Raw genomic sequence first — 18,515 nt, forward strand, 5'->3', positions numbered from 1 at the left:
CAAAAGTTTAATTAAAATGTAAAAAATGAGAGGTAACGACAAAATCAAAGTTTGCAAAATTTAACTATTTCAGTACATATATCTACTGCATATGCCCTCTAAAACAATATTTTAATCCAAAATGCCAAAGAAAAACAGTTTGCAACAAAAATCAGTTATTTCGATAATATTACATACACTCTTTCCTCACAAAAGCTTCACAAACTGTAAAAAAAAGAATGGTTGTAGGGAGTGCTTCTGATTCAACAAAAAAAGTTTTTTTGACATATTGCATCTAGCCCTTACCCATTAAATCTTACACAAAATTTCCAAAACTATATACGATTTAGAACACATCAAATTTAAATCGAGAAGGATCAGTCATTTCGATATATTGCACGGAGTCCTCCCCAGTAAGAATTTATACAAAATATAGAAAAACAAAGCTTGCAAGGTGTAAAATTGAATTCTTCTTCTGTGTATATATATATGGTCCTTCCCCGCAAAATTAACATAAAATGTCAAAAAGGTTCAGATATAACATCTAACACAACAAAAATCAGTTCTATCAGTAATGTCATGCCATTGTCTTCCACCAAATGTTCCCCTTAAAGTTTCACAGACACAGCCTGTAAATTAAAAACAACTAAGATCAGGTATTTTGGTCTATTTCATACCATTCTGTTCCAAATAACTTATAAAATGTAAAAATTGAGTGGTAAAACAGAAATGTCAAAAAGAAGAAAAAAATAGCTTACAAAGAGTATAAAATTGAAATCAACAAAGTAGCTCTTTTGGTGTATTAAATATAAGCCATACGCACAAAAGTTTACACTAAATGTAAGAAAATGGTTGTGTTTAGTAATTTTAAATTAAGAAAAGTCAGTTCTTTTAGCATGCTGATTAAGGTTTTTGCCCACAATTTGAAACAAATTAAATTTACATTTTAAAAATAAGTAATTTCTGAACTTTATTTTCAGAATATTTGGAGGAAAAGAACTTCGCAAACCAAAAAAAAACCAGGAAAATGTTTAAAATTTTCAGGGTTAATAACGTTTGATGTGTTTTGTACATATATATATATATTCCTAGCTAGCTAGCTAGTTGTTGGTGGTGGTTGGCTTTTTATGATGCTAGCTATAAAACATGTCTGGCAACAATAATATAATCAAAACTGAAAATAAAACATGAAAAAACCTTACAGAACCTTGCTATGATTAATTTATAAAACCATGCTCTTCTTCAAATGTTTTTTTAAAGATTTATTTTGAATGAAAGAGTAGAGAATACTCAAAAAGAACAGCCATCTTTTTCGTAAACACAATTTCCGTTTTATGCTAGGAACTTTATTTAACAGTCCGTATGCTTTGTGAATATCTAATACCGTTTCATATGTAGCGATACCTATATATATATATGCTAACATAGAGTTTTTTGGCATAAGGGTATATATATTTATATCGTTATTAGCAGCGGGTTATATATTTACACCTTATGTGCGATTTCTATAAAGTACATCCCTAATCTTTTAGTTAAATTTTAGCGTACAGCCACGTTATAAGAAAGTGACCCGTGATTTCTGTGTCGTGGACTCACAGTTTTACTCACGCAAGGGAATTAATATATAAGACTAGCTGTTTCCCGTGAAAGAATCCACTGTATTCCATTTAATTTATGTAGCAGATATGTGTCCATCAAAAAACAAACAATACAGCAGTGCGCATCTTACATCTGCATTATTATATAAATGACCAAAAAAATTAAAGATTTTCAACCACTGCAGTATATATGTGACATTTAAAATCTAAATCTACTAAAATTACTTGCTCTGACCATCTGACAAATGCGAAAATTATTCGGAAAAAAGTTTTTAAAAGCATTTCAACATACATCTCACCCATAAAATTTAAACCACACAAAACGCCACATATATACAAAAAAGCTGATCAATGTCAAACACAAATCTCTCTCATTGTATATGTTAAAATCAGTTAGTTTATTGCAAACCCTGCCAAAGGTTGACACAAAATGCGAAAAATAAACAATAAATTTTGCCTAAGTAGAAATTTTTAGCTAAGGTGTTACAAAGGGATTGCAAGGTTAAATTATATTGCAATAAAACGTTTTTTGATATAATGCATATGGTCCTTCCTCACCAAACTTTAGACAAAATGCCAACAAAAAACGGTGATTAAATCTAAAATTAATAAAGTCCTTTTAGCAATTTGCATGCTGTTTTACCATCAATAAAGCAAACAAAATTTCAAATCTCACATAGTATTCTGTCACAAATTTTCATAAAATATATATATAAGTCATAATGAGTCATGTTAAACAACAGCAATCAATCTGTATATAAGTTCATTTTATGTCAATTTTTGCACCAATTTTGCAACACAAAATACAAATTCTAAATAATACTAAAATCTCTTATTTTGGTCCTTCGCATACCGACGGTCTCCCACAAAAGTTTAATCAAAATGTAAAAAATGAGAGGTAACGACAAAATCAAAGTTTGCAAAATTCAATTATTTCGGTACATATATCTACTGCATATGCCCTCTAAAACAATATTTTAATCCAAAATGCCTAAGAAAGACAGTTTGCAACAAAAATCAGTTATTTCGATAATATTGCATACACTCTTTCCTCACAAAAGCTTCACAAACTGTAAAAAAAAGAATGGTTGTAGGAAGTGCTTCTGATTCAACAAAAAAAGTTTTTTTGACATATTGCATCTAGCCCTTACCCATTAAATCTTACACAAAATTTCCAAAACTATATACGATTTAGAACACATCAAATTTAAATCGAGAAGGATCAGTCATTTCGATATATTGCACGGAGTCCTTCCCAGTAAGAATTTATACAAAATATAAAAAAACAAAGCTTGCAAGGTGTAAAATTGAATTCTTCTTCTGTATATATATATATGGTCCTTCCTCGCAAAATTAACATAAAATGTCAAAAAGGTTCAGATATAACATCTATAACGCAACAAAAATCAGTTCTATCAGTATATGTCATGTCATTGTCTTCCACCAAATGTTCCCCTTAAAGTTTCACAGACACAGCCTGTAAATTAAAAACAACTAAGATCAGGCATTTTGGTCTATTTCATACCATTCTGTTCCAAATAACTTATAAAATGTAAAAATTGAGTGGTAAAACAGAAATTTGCAAAATTCCATTTTTTTATATGCATGTATATTATATGCCTTCTACAGCAATAAGTTAATTCAAAATGTCAAAAAGAAGAAAAAAATAGCTTACAAAGAGTATAAAATTGAAATCAACAAAGTAGCTCTTTTGGTGTATTAAATATAAGCCATACGCACAAAAGTTTACACTAAATGTAAGAAAATGGTTGTGTTTAGTAATTCTAAATTAAGAAAAGTCAGTTCTTTTAGCATGCTGATTAAGGTTTTTGCCCACAAATTCTTACATGAAAATGTCAAAACCACAATTTGAAACAAATTAAATTTACATTTTAAAAATAAGTAATTTCTGAACTTTATTTTCAGAATATTTGGAGGAAAAGAACTTCGCAAACCAAAAAAAAACAGGAAAATGTTTAAAATCTTCAGGGTTAATAACGTTTGATGGGTTTTGTGGGAATATATATACTGGGAATCTTTAGTTTAAAGCTAGCATTAGCTAGCTACAGCAGCTAATAGCTAGTCACTTAAATATAAACTGGAGACTTAGCTAGGTATAAAGAACATGGCTACATATATATATATATATATATATATTTCTAGCTAGCTAGCTAGTTGTTGGTGGTGGTTGGCTTTTTATGATGCTAGCTATAAAACATGTCTGGCAACAATAATATAATCAAAACTGAAAATAAAACATGAAAAAACCTTACAGAACATTGCTATGATTAATTTATAAAACCATGCTCTTCTTCAAATGTTTTTTTAAAGATTTATTTTGAATGAAAGAGTAGAGAATACTCAAAAAGAACAGCCATCTTTTTCGTAAACACAACTTCCGTTTTATGCTGGGAACTTCATTTAACAGTCCGTATGCTTTGTGAATATCTAATACCGTTTCATATGTAGCGATACCTATATATATATGCTAACATAGAGTTTTTTGGCATAAGGGTATATATATTTATATCGTTATTAGCAGCGGGTTATATATTTACAGCTTATGTGCGATTTCTATGAAGTACATCCCTAATCTTTTTAGTTAAATTTTAGCGTACAACCACGTCATAAGAAAGTGACCCGTGATTTCCGTGTCGTGGACTCACAGTTTTACTCACGCAAGGGAATTAATATATAAGATAAGACCTAGTATTCACCATAATGACGTCATCAAGATTCTAACACAATTCCCTAATAATCAACGCACATACAGGGAATTTCCCTATCATGCAGCAAATGAGTAAGGGAAATTTCCCTTAAGGGAAATAACTGTGTTAGTTTTTGAGCAAAATAAAATCTTCTGACAAACAAAGAATTCTATATAATAAATGGAATCACATACGGTCAAACAATTACGTGATATTGCAAAAAGTCGTGGCTTAATAGGGTATTATAAGCTACGTAAAGCTGAATTGATTAGCTTATTAGAGGAGGTACCACAGAAACCCGTCAGACCTATAACATCAGAGGATATTGACGTCTTCGAGAGACAGGAGATGGCCAAGGCCCGTCCAGTTATAGGGGGTAAAATCAGGGAATGGCATAACTGGGTATTGCCCCTATCTGAGATGGACGTCTTCGAGAAACAGGAGCAGTCGAAGAATCGTTCTGTTGTAAGGGATGGAATTAAGGGTTTTTATAATTGGCTGGCTGATTCCATCCCAAAGCCTATAAAAAAGGGGGTCAGGGGTGCATATGCAACCATTAAACGTACAGTAATGGGATTATATGGCAGGGCAACCAACACAAGGCCTACGCTCCATGATGAGGTAGAACAGGAGGCCGAGGAAGATTATCTGCATGGACAGCCGGGAAACGACTTCACGCTTCAGGAACATAATCATGCTCACCATAGGACCTTCCGAAGTTTCCGCATTCCCGGTATAGGAGGAGCGGACGTCGACGGGTATATAGGGATGGTGCGACTAAACGTGAAAGCCCTGGTTGAGAGCATGTAAAAGATATGAGGTCGGCAAAGATCCAGCTTTCACTATGGATCCATTGGTGGAAGCCAATAGAGGAAACCAAAGACTATGAGGAGGCGAATAAGGCCTTCCATAGCAACATGGCGTCAGTATGCCAGGGTAGCAACGTAGATGACATGCTGGATACGATGTTTGCCCAAGTTAAAACACATGTGGAAAAACCGGCATTCCCCAAAAGTAGCTTCACGATCGGTCGAATACTACACCTTGATGTAGACGTCCATAAATTGAGCCCATAAAGGGGTTCATCATATATACAAGCACCTAAATGGATAGCTTCAAAAAAGGCCATTATTAACCCTAAAAATGAAGATGAGGAGTGCTTAAAGTGGGGTATCATCGCTAGCCTACATCATGAGGAGATAGGGAAAAATCCAAATAGAATTTCCCAGATGAAACCCTATGTAGACCTATACAATTGGGAGGGTATAGAGTTTCCAACAAGTATCAAGGATATATCAAAGTTCGAGGATAATAACAAGGAGATTGCGGTGAACGTCCTGTATATAGATGGAAAGAGGATCAATATCCTACGTCGATCAACGCATAACGGGCGTGGCAAGCAGGTGAATCTACTCCTCCTTACAGATGATGCCTATCGAGGCTTCTGGGTATTTAGACCTCAAAAAATACCGCAAAAATGCACTTCTGCCTAAACTGTCTACAGGCTTTTCCGACAATTGAATCGAGGGATAAGCATTACAGGCACTGCATCGATCACGAGGCTGTTAATATTACAATGCCAACAGAGGCCGAAAAATGGCTATATTATAGGGATGGCCAGAAACAATTCAAGGTACCATTTGCCATCTATGCCGACTTTGAAAGTTAATTAATACCAATGGAAGAGGATGCCAGAGAGACCAAGACCAAGAAGTTAAGCAGGCACGTACCATCCCGATGGTGTGCGTGTACCTATAGCACATTTGCCTATGGGGATGTGCCGGACCCTTTAACTGTATACAGAGGCGAGAAATGCGTCACCCGGTTTGTTAACCATCTGGAGGACGAGGTGAAACGTCTCTATAATACCTACCCGCAGAAGGACATGAAACCCCTAACGGAGATCCTAAAAAGAGAACATGACGAGGCATCGAAATGTCATATCTGCATGAAGCGCTTCGATGACGGCAAGAATAACTATAAGGTCAGGGACCATTGCCACTATACAGGGCTGTACAGGGGTGCCGCGCATAACAGCTGTAATTTGAAGTATAAGATTCCAAGCCATATTCCCATCATATTCCACAATCTCTCGGGATACGACGCACACCTGTTTATCCGAGAACTGGGTGAGAAGTACAACATGCAGGAAATCGGTTGCATAGCCGAAAAAACCGAAAAGTACATCTCTTTCAACATCAAAATTAAGGTACCCCTTGGAGGTATGGGGTATGGTGACGGTGAGAAGTACAAAAAGATTGAGATTAGGTTTATCGATAGCTGTCGATTTATGGCACCCTCAAAGGATAAATTGGCAAGCAATCTCATTGGTATAAATACTGCCGGTATGAAATGTAAGCAGTGTGTGCAGATAACTGTCTTGAATTCCGGAGCATAGACGCCGAATACATGGCAAGCTTTTGGCGTAAAAATTGCAATTCGAATACCACTAAGCAAGTTAACCGGGATCAGGTGAAGACGAATGTGCCATCCATTGCCAAATTTATCGACAAAGATGATGTCTTCAGGCTGATTCTGAGAGAGGGCAAGTACCCCTATGAATATATGGACAATTGGCAAAAATTTGAAGAGTTGGAGCTACCCCCCAAGAAGGCCTTCTACAGTAAACTTAATATGAAGGGGATAAGCGACAATGACTATGCATACGCAAAAGAGGTATGGGATGTCATTACCCCGGGGGGTGATAACGTCACTATGGGGATCATCATGACATATATTTGACCATAGACGTTCTGCTATTAGCCGACGTCTTCGAGACGTTTCGAGGCGTCTCCTTGGACAAATACAGCCTTGACCCTGCACACTTCTACAGCGCACTTGGCTTGGCATGGAATGCACTCACTGAAATTTACGAGCATAAGGTTAGAGGTTCTCACAGATCCCGATATGCTCCTCATGTTCGAAAAAGGTATTTGTGGAGGTATAGTCCAAGCCGTACATCGTTATGCCAAAGCAAATAATAAGTATATGGGAGATCAGTATATCCCCAATGAGGAGTCCTCCTATCTCCACTATCTGGATGCAAACAATCTATATGGATGTGCAATGCGCCAAGACTCGCCAACGGATGGCTTTAAACGTGGTGTGGTATTAAACTTCGAGGCATTCACAGAAAGGCGGATTGGTAAGCTCGTTGATGGGAACAAGCATGGGTACATTTTAGAGGTCGATATCGGGTACCCGAAGGCACTTCACGATAAACATAATGAGCTACCGTTCCTACCCGAACGTAAGATGATCCACAAGGTCGAGAAGTTGGTCCCGAATCTGAGTGATAAACGTCGATGTGTGGTGCATATCAGAGCCCTTCATGAGGCTATAAAACCTGGTCTTGAGCTCAAGAAGGTGCATAGGGTGATTCGGTTTAACCAGAAGGCATGGTTGAAAGTGTACATTGATCACAACACGAGGTTGAGAACAAACGCGAAGAACAAGTTCGAAAAGGACTTTTACAAGCTCATGAATTTAAGTGTATTTGGAAAGACGATGGAGAACATTAGGAACCACCGCAACATCCAACTGGTCACCAATGAGGAGAAGTACACGAAACTTGTGATGAAACCGAATTTCAAGGATGTAAATCGGTTTAGCAAGCACCTCCTAGGTGTTGAAATGGGCAAGACCGAGGTCAAGATGAATAAGCCGGTGTATGTAGGCCAGGCCATCCTGGAAATGTCAAAATTGGTGTATGAATTCCATTATGGCTACATGCAGCCAAAATATGGTAGCAAGCTACAGCTCTGTTATATGGACACAGGACGTCGAAAAAAGATTCGATACAAGTGCCTATAATCCCAATGATGGGAGACCTCTTCCTATAGGAAAAAACAAGAAGGTGGTGGGCTTGATGAAAGATGAGCTGGGTGGGAAGGTCACGAAAGAGTTCATTACGTTGAGGGCCAAGGCATACGCATATAAAAGCCTTACCAAGAAAGGCGGTGATCGAAAAGCGAAAGGCGTCAGGAGGTGTGTCACCAAGAAGTCGATAACCTTCGATGACTATCAACGATGTCTGGAGGAGGGCGTTGACATATACAAAAGCCAGATCTTAATCCAAAACAAGGTCCATAAGATATATAACCAAGAAGTATTGAAGTTGGCACTAAACCGGGCAGACGATAAACGTATCGTACAATTGGACCAGATTACAACGCTTGCAAGAGGCCATTACCGTCTAACGTCTACGGGGGAATAAAAATGGAGGTGTGGTCTTCCAAAAACTGTTCAAAGTTTTGTAAAGGTAGTACTTTACAAAAAAAAACAATATGGAAGAGGGCAAAAAATGCACACAATGTAAGCAAACCCTACCACTATGCAACTTCAAGGTGATCCAACGTAACGAACAACGAACAAGGCAATGCATCAAATGCCGCGATAGTAATAATTCATCAAGGAAACGTATCAAATGCCCGCATAAAGAACATAGGCAATTTTGCCTCACCCTGCTTATCAGTATAACCTCATTTTGCAGAGGATTCATAATGCCCTAAATCGCGATACGGAGATAGCATCCAGGGAATATCTGGGATATGATATTATAACATTCATGAGGCACATCCAGGCCCAATTTAGGGTGGGATGAATTGGGGGAATAAGAGGCAGTGGCAGTTTGATCACAAGGTACCACTAAAGTATAGGGAGAACGGGGTATATCCTGGCGAGGAAGAACAATTGAAAAGACTGCACTACACCAACATGTAGCCCATGTGAGTTTCAGATAACCAAACGAAAGGCAATCGATATATCTCTGGGTAGAATGTGGCCCGGCGTGGTTGATCAAACACACTTGCTATAAATGGAAGTGTTTTTGTATATTACGGTAATTCTACCATATGCTCTGATTGCATTTTGCTTACTCAGATACAGACTTATAATAAAGAAGATGTCTGATATCGCACAGGTATTCAACACAGCCACATCTGCGGAATCCTTTGAAAATATTGAGAAGCCCATTGATAAGCGTCAAATTTTAAAGGAGGCCCTACGCAAAGATAAAGGGCACCTTCTGGCCAAAAAATGTACGGAGGGGTTCATTGAAAAAGCTCCGGAGGAGGCCATCGACAAGGTACATACCGAGTATATGCAGCGAGAACTCCAGGAGAAGGGAGAAAAGACAGCAAAAGCACTGTCAAACCATGGTATAAGCCTATATGCCAGCATGATAGGGAATTTTGTGGATATTGACATTGCGTTGAAGGTCCCATTATAAGGGATAGCATGACCGATCTGGGAATACTCGTATACTGTAGCATTGGTAGATGTCTAGCCCCGCTGCTTGTGGTGGACCATACGGCTCGGCATATGAGTAAAAAGAAACAGGAGGAGGCGGCGAAGGAGGCGGCGAAGGAGGCGGATACGTCGGAGACGTCACTATAAATAAAATGAGTGAAGAAGAGAAACAAGAAGAGAGAGTCATTACTAAACCACCAAAGCATCCGGGAAGAGTTGCGCAGGGACATAAGTTGGCGGCACTGATGAGGAAGGAAGAGGAAGGAAGAAATGAAGTAACAAGAGGGTACTGTAGAGCCTGCAGTCAAAACCTCTTCTGAGACCGTTTCTAGCAAGTCAATGGGCAGTGTCCACTTCTATGGAGCCGGGGAGATAGCCATGATTGCTGCGGGAGTGGGCGTTTGGTATATGCTTAGTAGAGGCAAAAATGAAACCAACAAGCCTGCGACTAATCCAGAGCCCAAACAGGGCAAAGCCCAGCCTATCCCGAGACATGCAATGAAATTTGCTAAGGAATGATACTAATAAATGGCAACAAACAAACATGATGAAAACATGGGACCGAAAAAAAACATGATAATTGATGCCTTATGGGAGTCTGTCAGGCTCGTGTCGTACACAATTCTGATTGCTATGGGTGGAAAGAAGGCTTTGGGGGTTTCCAGGCCCGGGGCCAAAATGGATTTGGAAGGTGGTTTGAAACTAGCCGGGTATATGAGTGCGGCGATACTGTTCGACGAATATGCAATTAAGCAGGGGTGGTACAAAAAATCATTAATAGCTCCGAAATAGAGCGTTTGGTAAAGTTTCTATCTCCTATAGAGAATATGGAAGAGGAGGCCAAACAGTGTTATAAATGCCTAAAAACCCTACCCCTAAGCCAGTTCAAGTCAAAGGGCAAAGGGCAAACTACAAAAAGTTGCATTCCCTGCCTGGATCTTATTAGGGTATCAAAAGGCAATGCCAAACGCCGCATCTATATGCAGCCCTTATATGAACTAATAATTTTGTTACAAGACCATATTAAAGCCCAATTTAATGAGGGCTACACGTGGGAGAATTATGAAACGCATGTAAATAATAGAGTACGCTTCAGGTACAATGAAACGTTCAATCGCTCAACACTTGCTGACGTCATAAATGTATTACGTCGGGCACAGCATGCTATAACCGCCGGGAATCAGATGCTGTATGCGAAAATATGTCTCGGAATAGCTACCGGAAACAATAAAATGGTGGAGATCAAATGTTGCCGCGTTTGTAAAAATCTAATACCCATACACAAGTTTAAAATTAGGGGTAATAGTCGAACGAAAAGTTGCATAGAGTGCCTTCATAAAGCTAAAAAAAGCGGGCGACTCCCAAAAATAGGGTCATTGAAAACGTTGAAATAGACCCTCTTGCCATTGATGCAGAAAGTCGGGGTGTTCAACAGGATGAAAATTACCTAATACTGTATGACCTATTAACATACAACATTATACACCAATATATCGAACTCATCGAGGATAGCCCGGAGAAGGCAAGGCTTATTGGAGACCTACAAACCTCACAACATCACTTCCAAACCAAAAATTGCCTCCAAACATGTTTCCGTTGTTTATCCGGTTTTGGCATGATTCCAAAATTATTCCGAAATTAACCTGCGTTCAACCTAAAAACAGAGGTCCGTAAAAATCGGGCCCCGCGCTAATTTTCCGAAAAAAGCTGCGCGCAAACATTTTGAACACACAAAATACGGCTATTATAATAGAGATTGACGTTAAAGTAGTATTATTGACGTCGCGCCGTAACGTCAGAAAATTTAGCATATTAGACATGCTTTTTTCGGCAACATTAAAGGAAAATGAACACATCCCCTTGCCTTTTACAGGGACACAGAACTGGCGTATTATTATATAGACTAGTCAATAAAGTCGGTGGAAAGATCCTCTGAGCCAGGATAAAAATGAAAAAATGCATCATTTGAATTTTGATGACGTCAGCAAACCATCCGACCGAAAATAATTTAGAACTTTGTTTTCACGTTGCCTCTATTGTGATGAGCTCGAAATTCTGATCAAAATAATGTATAGAATCATGTGCTTTTGAGTTGAGGAGATATAAGGTTTTTAAATTTTGCTGACATCAGCAAAGACCTGTGAAAAGACGAAAATTATTTTGTTAGAAATTTGTATCCCAGTTGCCTTCATCGTATAGATCTTGGAACACTGATCAAGAAAATGTTTAACATCAGGTACTTTTGACAAACGGTTGCAGAAATATTGGGGTTTAAAATTTTTTTGGTGACGTCATTAACCCGTCTATTACAAAACGGATTCGGGGTCCTAGGCTTGGGAAACTTACCAAAATTGGTCCCAGATTGTCCCTAGTTACACACGCGGTGAAAAATCATTGACGTCACCACCTTGTTTCTATGTTATTTGGCCTCAAAGTTTTAAGTGCACTGTAATGGCTTCATTAATTTAGTATAAGATATTGACGTTAAAGTAGTGTTACTTTCGTCGCGCCGTAACGTCAGAAAATTTAACATATTAGACATCCATTTTTCGGCAACATGAAAGGAAAATAAAGACATCCACTTTGCCTGTCACAGACAGACACACTCTCCGTATTATTATAGGGACTAGTCGATAAAGCCCGTGGAAAAACACACTGAGCCGGGATAAAAATGAAAAAGAGGTGTCATTTGAATTTTGATGACGTCAGCAACCCATTCACAAAAAAAAATAAGAACCATGTTTTCACGTTGCCTCTGTTGTGTAGAACTTAAACTGCTGATCAAAAAAATGTAAGTGATCATGTGCTTTTGATGAGCGGTTAATGAGATATAAGGGTTGCTGACATTTTGCTGACGTCAGCAATGGCCCATTAAAACCCAAAACTTTTTTTAGAAATTTGCATACCTGCTGCCTTTATTAACTTTGTCATATGAAAATTAAGTCTGCAAGTACCCTAGATACAAAAGTTTAATTATATATATTTTAATATGTACAGTAATAAATAAAAGTAATAAAATTATTTATATATTATATAAAAACGAGTTAAAAATTTTTCGTGAAGATGATGTAGACTAAAAAAGATTCGAGAAGGAGATAGCTGCGAGAACGAAAAAGAGAGGACTGTTGGGGACTTGATGCCTAATGTGTGCCAGCGATTAGAACAAACAAACAACAAAAATAAATATTGAAACAACAAACAATATAAAAAAACAATATAATAACTAAAACAGAATGTCAAAGCCTGGCTTCGTCACATGCGAAGCTGAAGTCATCAGCTGGCTCCACGTTAACCTTCACAGAACGACTACCCCTCAGACACAACAAAGCAGAACGCATTATTACAAAACTTAATTTACATCTTATCCATGACATTATTCGTTCATACTTTTGTCCCGTCTTGTTAGCAATCTTTTCAGCGAGATGTTTGTGAAATATGGTACCTTCTTGACTCATACCTCAATTAATGGAAAAAACAAGTGGAGTGAATGAGCCATGTTCAAGGTTGATGACGCGGTCGTTATATTTCCTCTTCTTTTCGCTCTCGTGATTCCTATATATTGCTGCTACTGGAATAGTCGCTTGTGAGTTGGAGTTGACATTGGTAATTCGAACGTCGAAATAAGCGGATTGTCCCGGACGCCAAAAACCGCGAGCTCGTATATCTAGTCGGGCTTCATCATTTTCAATCGGTTGTAGTTTCGGTTCAATTTCAACGTCATTGCATGCCATTTTAAGAAGGTTTGCCTCAAAATCTCTTACGTTGTCGTGACGAATAGAAACAAATCCTTCCTTTTTGCAGTTCATGGCATGATTCGTATCGAATGGTTGTCCACATGCACACTTTGATGGTAAGTTCTTGACTTTGCGATTATATCTTAAAGCCAACGGAATTCGTCCTTTGATGGTCTTTCAGGGGGAGGACAGTAAGCCAACTTGATGCGCCTTTTTCGCAATTCTGAGAAAGAACTCTTGACAATTTATTATCAAGTTCACTGATTACATTCTCACGTTCTTGTCTCTGTAAGGCTGTGACTAATTCCGTTCTGTCATGGCGAACTTGTCTTACAGTTTCTTTTGAAGGGATGTCGTTACCTTGAGATACAATCACTTCAACAAGGGGTGCAGATATGGCCAATGATGAACTACAATCAATTTTCGCTTTTTGAGTCAACACAGGTATGCCCATTCCGCCATCTCGAATTGGTAATTTGAACAGTTTACGATCAGTTTCAGATATGGTCTCTCCAAACAAAGCAGGCAGGAATTCGTCCTCGATGACTTTATCAAGTGGTGTGAGGAAATCCTCCATATTTGGAATAGTTCTCATAAAATAATTGAATTTATGCATTTCGCCATGAGTATAAGCAGCAAATGCGGCTTGTGGTTCGCTAATTGCGATCTCAGCTAATTTTCTCATTTCATTGCACCACTGATCCACTTTTTCCGTTGCATACTGCTTTTTATAATCTGCACTACCAATTACAGCTCCTAAGTGACGTTTTCCATCTATTGTGTATTTAATAGAGGAGCCACTAAATTCTTTTTTGGCAAGTTCGAGTACCCTATCGTCCTTCGCTATTAACCACGATTTCGATTCATTAACATGGTATCCGTATTTGGGTCCTTCAGATATCACTAAGTTCCACCATCGGAGCAAACCGTTCACAGTGCCAGCACCTGTAGCATCGTCCGCCAACCAGACCTGCTTTACGGAAGCGATAGATCTCAATCGATCCTGTATAATAACGGTACTGATCGCGTAAAAGGACATAGCAAGATTGTCTCCCTGAGTTGTGCCTTCTTGTGATAATAACTCAGTTTCATTTCGTACAATAAGTCTCGATGCCTTTCTGTAGGTATTGATTAGTATCGTGGCAAAGTGTGGACAAGTATATTGTACATTATGAAGTGCAACATTACGGTTTAGTGTGTTGAACGCATTACTCGCATCTACCAGTATGACAGCCTCGCATTGTTCGGTCTCGAAAATAGTTCTCATCGCATGAATAGCAGCTTCGGCGCCACTTTCGACACCTGTGGCGACTTGAAGTGGACCTGCGGCTATTTGTGTGTCTTTTTTGAGAGTCCAGCCGATGGCTTTGCCCATTATACGGCGCAACGTCTCACCAACTCCAATGGGTCTGACACCAGGGTTTTTGTTCAACGGGATTAAATTACATGCGACAAGAGAATCGATTGTATTAGGGTCTACAATTGTGGTAGCTAATTTTCGAGTCAGAGTTGCGATTTGTTCTCGAAGCTCTTTTCCTTCCTGTTTGAACTTGTTGTTAACCAGCATATTTTTAAATTGGTCGGCATCCATCTTTGAAGGTCCTGCTGCACCTCGTGTTTGCTTTGCAGCTATTCTTATGAGGTCTTCGTTGATGTTGTCGAAATATGAATCTTGCAGCTGATTTAATGGTCCTTGTAATAAACTATTTGGTAGTATAGTAGCTGGAGACGGATGTTTTGCTCGAAGTTCTCTTATTGTCTCGTCATCAGCAGGTAACACGCCAGAGTCATTATTTTCAGATAGAAATTGAATATGGCTGCGCTGACCTTTCCCTCCATCATAAGCTTTGCAAAAATTCGGGAAACGTCTGCTTCGGTTCTCATTTTACTACTTCCAAGTCTTTTCTGAATGGTTCGTCCCTCTTTTAACAGTAGTGTAATATTTCCTCCTCTCCAGAGTTGTAAACGTTCGTCTAATTTTGCAGCGTGTTCTTTCGCTTTACTTTGTCTGGAGGGTTTTTGAAGAAGCAGACTAGGCAAGACCATGAACGTTTTAATAGAAACGGGTTTTAACTTCGTGTCTCTGTTAAATTGGTCTAGCCAATAGGACAATTCGCGTATGAAAACCTTCCCAGCTTTTCCAGACGGGAGCATGAAAAGATTTTTACGCCATTTAATGATCTCGTTGTATGCGTTATTTAGCTGAGTTTCATAAACGTCTGCTGGTATACCGTTTATATTAACATCCCGTGCTAGGTTTTCCGGTGTATATAAGGGTAAATATGGTTGAATAACGTCTTCGTGTCTGATGTGTAAAACGTCGGCTTCTAGCAGAGCAGTGGTGGTTTCTATTTCCTCATCATCATTTGTGTTATAAGAGTCGTTAAGCAATCCATTAACACGTCTTATGTACATTAACTCTTTCCTTTTACTTGAGTCACGGTGTATGTTCAGTCCTCGGAGACTTTCAAATTGCCTTTTGCATAAATCACACGTTTGAACCATGTTCTCATAAGAAATATGTTTACATGAAATGATTCAAGAAAGTTTTAAATCATAAGTATTTTGACGCGAGATCTTCGTTGTTAGCCCATTTCACTTCGTTAATATTTGCGGAAAATAACTTCTGTGTACCATTAATAAGGAATATAGCCTTCTTCTCTCGATGTTCTCCGTTGAAAATCACAATTTAACCAGTTTCTCTTAACCACTTGAAAACACGTCCACCTGCTGCCTTTATTGTATAGATCTTGAAACGCTGATCAAGAAAATGTATAGGATCATGGACTTTTGACAAACAGTTATGGAGATATTAAGGTTTAAAAATTTTGCTGACGTCAGCAATAGCCGGTAAAGACTCAAAATTATTTTTTAGAAATTTGTATACCCGTTGCCTTCATGTTGGAGATCTTGAAACGCTGATCAAGAAAATGTATAGCTTCATGTACTTCTGAGAAACAGTTACCAACACACCTGGTTTCTTTCGCTTTCTCAGTAGACTGCTAGCTAGCGTTCTCTGGATAAAAGTCCAATAAGTTTTTTACTTCGATTACTAAGCTTCGCTTCATCCCAAAAGAAAACAAATTGAAAATGTATAGCCACCTACAATTGTCTGATACATTTCCAATCAGTACTCTTTTTGACGTTATATTATCGTACGTTTTTCTTCTTTATAACAAATATTTTTGACCATAACATAAACTTTTTTTATTCTCGCTCCACAACAACAGTCGCTCTGCAACAACAGTTGTGTTTTTACATTTGAGATTCGAATTACATAGATATTCGAATGCGATACAACCTCGGTCCCAGAACACAAAAATTGAAAATATAGAAGAAACAAATAACCTTTAACCTAACCTGATGATGAGTAAACATTGTTTGAAATAACTTTTTTCAGGACTACTTTGGAAAAGAGACAACCTTCTTCGCTTCGGTTTTCTTTCTTCAGTTGATAAACTTTGTCTCCGTGAGATACGGCGCGCACATGGTAAGCCGGGGGTAAAATTAAATTATTCTATCTATAACGATCAACGGGCCATTTAAAACAAAGAAACAAATAAAAACATTTGAGAATAAAAAAAAAATAGCTTTAATAAAATAAAGAAAAAGAGTTTTATTTTTTAAGGTAATAAGAAAAGAGAATTAAACATTTAAATAGTAACCCCCTGATTTGCATTTTTTTTACTTGGTAAATTTTAGCGTAACGCCACGTCATAAAAAAGTGAACCGTACATTGCGTGTCGTGGACTCACATGGTTACTCACACAAGCGTATTATTATATAGACTAGTCGATAAGGCCTGTGGAAAAATCCATTTAGTCAAAAGAATAATGGAAAAAATAGGTTGTTTTAGTTGTTTTCCTGATGTCAGCAGTGCAGATAGAAAAAATTGGCGAAAGTTAGTTATTCTTTGCTTGTAACGTGTAGAGGTTGAAACGCTGATCAAAATAATGTATAGGATCATACGTTTTCCACAAATGCCTAAGATTTGTAAACCTGTTGCCTTCATCGTATAGATCTGAAACGCTGATCAGGAAAATGTATAGGATTATGTACTTTTGACAAACGGTTGCGGAGATATTAGGGTTTAAAGGTTTTTTGATGACGTCATCAACCCGTCCATTCTGAAACGGATTTGGGGACCCAGGTTTGGGAAAATTACCCAAATTGGTCTTAGGTTGTTCCTTGTTACCCACGTGGTGAATAATTATTGACGTCACCACCTCGTTTTCCAGTTATTTGGCCTTAAAGTATTAAGTGCACTGTAAGAGCTTCCTTAACTTAATATAAGATACTAGTCGATAAAGCCCGTAAAAAAATCAACTAAGGCAGAAGAACAATGGAAAAATAGGTTGCTTTAGATTTTTTGCTGACGTCAGCAGTGCATATACAAAAAGGAAAATTGGTGAAATTTAGTCATTTGTTGTCTGTAATGTGTAGAGGTTAAAACGCTGATAAAAATAATGTATAGTATCGTGTGTTTTTGACAAACGCCTAAGGAGATATAAGGGTTTAAGTCCCTACCAAAAGTTCCAAAAAAATTTTTCACAAATTCGTACACCCGTTGTATTGATCGTATAGATCTTGAAATACTGATCAAGGAAATGTATAGGAACACGGAGTTTTGACAAACGGTTGCAGAGATATTGGAGTTTGTAGGTTTTGTGATGACGTCATCAACCCGTTCATTCCGAAACGGATTCGGGGACCCAGGTTTGGGAAACTTACCCAAACTGGTCCCGGGTGGTCCCTAGTTACCCACGCGGTGAAAAATCATTGACGTCACCACCTCGTTTCCAAGTTATTTGGCCTCAAAGTTTTAAGTGCACTGTAACGGCTTCATTAATTTAATATAGGATTTTGACGTTAAAGTAGTGTTATTGACGTCGCGCCGTAACGTCAAAAAGTTTAACATATTAGACATGCATTTTTCGGTTACTTCAAAGAAAATTTCGGTGACATCAAAGACAAAATAAACATATCCACTTTGCCTGTTACAGACACACGGAACTGGCGTATTATTATATGGATAGACGGTAGCCGGTGGAACACTCCACGAGTTTGCCCGTCCTTTTTATACAGCATTGGGTGCGTCTCGCTACTTGCGATACCATTTTGCGTGACAGATAGGCAGACGTATACGGGTATTATAACATAGAGTAGTGAAGCCATTACAACGCACTTAGAATTTTGAGGCTAAATAACTTGGAAACCAGGTGGTGACATCAGTTATTATTCACCGC

General features: G+C 38.1%; 3 protein-coding genes across 3 annotated transcripts in view; all 3 read left to right on the plus strand.

The window, feature by feature from the left end:
- The window catches only part of LOC130626120 (uncharacterized), a 35,651-nt gene extending 24,451 nt beyond the window's left edge, over positions 1–11,200 (plus strand). Inside the window, exon 2 of the mRNA XM_057441223.1 lies at positions 9,804–11,200. The gene's annotated coding sequence lies outside the window, so the exon portion shown is untranslated. The remainder of the gene's footprint in view (positions 1–9,803) is intronic.
- The window catches only part of LOC130626118 (uncharacterized), a 35,703-nt gene continuing 22,573 nt past the window's right edge, over positions 5,386–18,515 (plus strand). Inside the window, exon 1 of the mRNA XM_057441222.1 lies at positions 5,386–7,284. Within this exon, the coding sequence (XP_057297205.1) occupies positions 5,964–6,683 (720 nt within the window). The 5' untranslated portion in view covers positions 5,386–5,963 and the 3' untranslated portion in view covers positions 6,684–7,284. The remainder of the gene's footprint in view (positions 7,285–18,515) is intronic.
- LOC130625179 (uncharacterized) lies at positions 6,695–8,501 on the plus strand. Its single transcript, XM_057440245.1, has 3 exons — positions 6,695–6,961; positions 7,049–7,953; positions 8,021–8,501. The coding sequence occupies exons 1-3, from the start codon at positions 6,695–6,697 to the stop codon at positions 8,499–8,501; spliced, it is 1,653 nt and encodes a 550-aa protein (XP_057296228.1).

The sequence above is a fragment of the Hydractinia symbiolongicarpus genome, chromosome 14, assembly GCF_029227915.1.
Source record: "Hydractinia symbiolongicarpus strain clone_291-10 chromosome 14, HSymV2.1, whole genome shotgun sequence".
Lineage (NCBI taxonomy): Eukaryota > Metazoa > Cnidaria > Hydrozoa > Anthoathecata > Hydractiniidae > Hydractinia > Hydractinia symbiolongicarpus.

What these genes read in the sequence shown, in the direction of transcription:
- LOC130625179 (XM_057440245.1), top strand. Translation starts at nt 6,695, where the DNA reads ATGGCAAGCTTTTGGCGTAAAAATTGCAATTCGAATACCACTAAGCAA. An exon ending in ACTATGCATACGCAAAAGAG is followed by an intron (nt 6,962 to 7,048) that starts GTATGGGATGTC and finishes TTCTGCTATTAG; the next exon opens with CCGACGTCTTCGAGACGTTT. An exon ending in GTCAAGATGAATAAGCCGGT is followed by an intron (nt 7,954 to 8,020) that starts GTATGTAGGCCA and finishes GGCTACATGCAG; the next exon opens with CCAAAATATGGTAGCAAGCT.